This window comes from Dipodomys ordii, unplaced genomic scaffold (assembly GCF_000151885.1).
Source record: "Dipodomys ordii isolate 6190 unplaced genomic scaffold, Dord_2.0 Scaffold7, whole genome shotgun sequence".
NCBI lineage: Eukaryota > Metazoa > Chordata > Mammalia > Rodentia > Heteromyidae > Dipodomys > Dipodomys ordii.
Genome location: NW_012267223.1, coordinates 1,916,212 through 1,919,121, shown reverse-complemented (window position 1 = coordinate 1,919,121; position 2,910 = coordinate 1,916,212). Strand labels below are relative to the sequence as shown.

Sequence of the window (2,910 nt, the reverse complement as noted above, 5' to 3'; positions counted from 1 at the left end):
GTCTGTGTGTGTGTGGTGTGTGTGTCTGTGTGTGTGTGTGGTGTGTGTGTGTGTCTGTGTGTGGTGTGTGTGTGTGTGTGTCTGTGTCTGATCTGTGTGTGTGGTGTGTGTGTGTGGTGTGTGTGGTGTGTGTGGTGTGTGTGTGTGTGTGTGGTGTGTGTGTGTGTGCGCGCCTATTCCGGGGCTTGAACTCAGGACCTGTGCTCAAGGTTGGCACTCTACCATTTGAGCCACAGCTCCACATCTGGCTTTTTGAAGGCTCATTGGAGATAAAGACTCTTGGACTTCGCTGGCTGGGCTGGCTTTGAATGGTGGTCCTCAGATCTCAGCCTCCTGAGGGGCTGGGATGACAGGTGTGCACCTCGGTGACCAGTTGGCTTTGCGTGCTTTAATCTGGAGAACTGGGGACAACTTAGGATGCCCAGTGACTGGGAGCCAAATCCCTTGGCCTCTCTGATGCTGTGGACGTCATGGGACGGCAGCTAGGCGCCCTGGCGTAGCCAGCTGCTCTCTCCTGCCTGGGGCAAGGATGGCAGTGCGGCGGCCTGCTGTCTGTGTGAAGGAAGTGGTGGCAGCATGGTCTGTGGGACGGTGGCGTGGTGGTGGTGTGGTAGCACGGTGTCTGTGGCGTGGTGGTGTGGTGACACGGTGTGTGTGGTGGTGTGGTAACACGGTGTCTGTGGGATGATGGTATGGTGGTGTGGTTATACGGTGTGTGTGGTGGCGTGGTGACACGGTGTCTGGGGGGGGGTGGCGCTCCCCTCTCTTCCTCCCCGAGCGTCAGTTGACTCGCGCCCTCACCTTGAGGTCTGGGATGGCGTAGCCCTTCTTGAGCGTGATCTGGAACACGTCCAGGGCGCTGATGTAGGCGGCCAGGCGGGAGAGGCTCTGCTTCCCGCTGCCACCCACGCCCACCAGCAGGGCGTTCCCGCGCGGGCCCTCCAGGATGCGGTTGATCCTGCAGATGTGGGACACGGCGTCCTCGAACAGCACCTGCAGAGACCGGAGGGCACGTAGGTGGCTGTGTGGAGCCCACGGCCTCGTCACGCAGCCCAGTCGTCCCTTGCTCGGCCGAGAGTGACCCAAAAGCTGGGCACTGGTGGCTCACGCCTTCCATCCTAGCTACTCAGGAGGCTGAGATCCGAGGATCACGGTTTGAAGGCAGCCCAAGGAGGAAAGACCATGCATGAGACTCTTATTTATCCCTAATTAATCTCCAAAAAAAGCCGGAAGGGGAGCCTGGCTCAGGTGGTAATGTGTTAGCCTTGAGCAAAAATGCTTAGGGATATGGTCTGGGCCCTGAGTTCAAGTCTCAGGACCCAGACAGGGGATGAGGGAGGAGAGAAGAGTAACAAAAGAATTTAAAGGAGGCCGGGTGCCCGTGGCTCACGCTTGTAATCCTAGCTACTCAGGAGAGGCTGAGATCTGAGGACCAAGGTTCAAAGCCAACTCAGGCAGGAAAGTCCATGAGACTCTTATCTCCAGTAAGCCACCAGAAAACTGGAAGTGATGCTGTGGCTCAAGCAGTAGAGCACTTGCCTTGAGCTGAAGAGCTGAGGGACAGCGCCCAGGCCCAGAGTTAAGACCCATGACCGAAAACAAAAAAAGAATTAAGGGGGCTGGGAAGATGGCTCAGTGGTAGAGTGCTTGCCTTGCATGCCTGAGTCCCTGGGTTCAATTCTTCAGCACCACATAAACAAAAATAGAAAAAAGCCGGAAGTGGCGCTGTGGTTCAAGTGGTAGAGCGCTAGCCTTGAGCTACCCAGGCCCAGGGTTCAGGCCCCACGACCGGACTCCCCCCAAAAAGAAAAGAATTAAAAGGAAAATAAGAGAAATAATTACTTTAGAAGCCCTGAATGATTTATTAGTTCCTGTTAGCTTTCTACTGTGCCTCCTGTATATCTGTATGTCTGCGTACGTTTATGCTAACACTGGGCCTTGAACTCAGGGCCTTATGCTCTCACTTGGCTGTTTCAAGGCTAGAGTTCTACCACTTGAGCCACACCTCCACTTCTAGCTCTTTGCTGGCTCATTGGTGATAAGAATCACTCAGATTCATCTGCCTAGGCTGGCCTCAAACTGCTCCTCAGATCTCAGCTTCCTGAGTGGCTAGGATTACAGGCGCGAGCCACAGGTGCTAGACTGCTTTATCCTAAGTTGTTATGTGTAGGAAGGAACAGGTCTGGACAGGCACTCGGGTCTTGGCAGGGGCTCCCCAGGACAAGGGGGACTGTTCTTCAGGGAGACAGGAGAGAAGTCCTCTCCACGGCCCAGCCCCGCTCACCAGGTTCATGACAGCGTTCACTTCGTTGTAACTGTCCAGGACGTCCACCAAGAGTTTATTCAGCTGAGCTGTGTCTGTCACAGGGTAGTATTTGGGATCGCCAATCCCCTGGGCAAAGTGGCAGAAGATATTTGGCTTGGCAAATAAGAGGTCTTCTCCGAGATCCTAGAAATAAGAGTGCAGATACATCCATACCAAAATAGGAGCGGAGATTCTGCCATATTTTGGCACCAGGGTCAGCTAGCTGCCCCAGCTCTCGGCCAAGGTGGCCCCAAGGGCACTCACCATGGCCCCAGCTTGCATGGGAGGCCGCTGGCCTGACTTACATCAAAGAACTTCTTGGTGGAGGCCACGGTGACTCGGTGTAACGTCTCCTGGTCTTTCTCGTCTACCATTTTGTCGCCGTACACCCGTTCGGCCTCATGCAGCCACAGGCGGACGAGGTCCAGTGGGGTTTTCAGAATCTCTCCTAAGGAGAATAAGAGGCCCTGCCCCCCCCCCATGGGATGCTCAGTGCCTCCCCTGCCCCCCATGGGATGCTCAGTGCCTCTGGCTGCCTTGTAGGGGTCCAGTGTGTGTGTGTGTGTGTGTGTGTGTGTGTGTGTGTGTGTGTGTGTGTGAGAGAG

The 2,910-nt window shown here is 55.4% G+C and overlaps 1 protein-coding gene across 1 annotated transcript in view; it reads right to left on the bottom strand.

Annotated features, from left to right (window-relative positions):
* The window catches only part of Dnah17 (dynein, axonemal, heavy chain 17), a 94,509-nt gene that overhangs the window by 30,053 nt on the left and 61,546 nt on the right, over nt 1-2,910 (bottom strand). The window contains exons 51-53 of the mRNA XM_013036358.1: nt 2,611-2,772; nt 2,285-2,449; nt 802-993 (exon numbers count right to left, since the gene is read on the bottom strand). Of these exons, the coding sequence (XP_012891812.1) occupies nt 802-993; nt 2,285-2,449; nt 2,611-2,772 (519 nt within the window). The remainder of the gene's footprint in view (nt 1-801; nt 994-2,284; nt 2,450-2,610; nt 2,773-2,910) is intronic.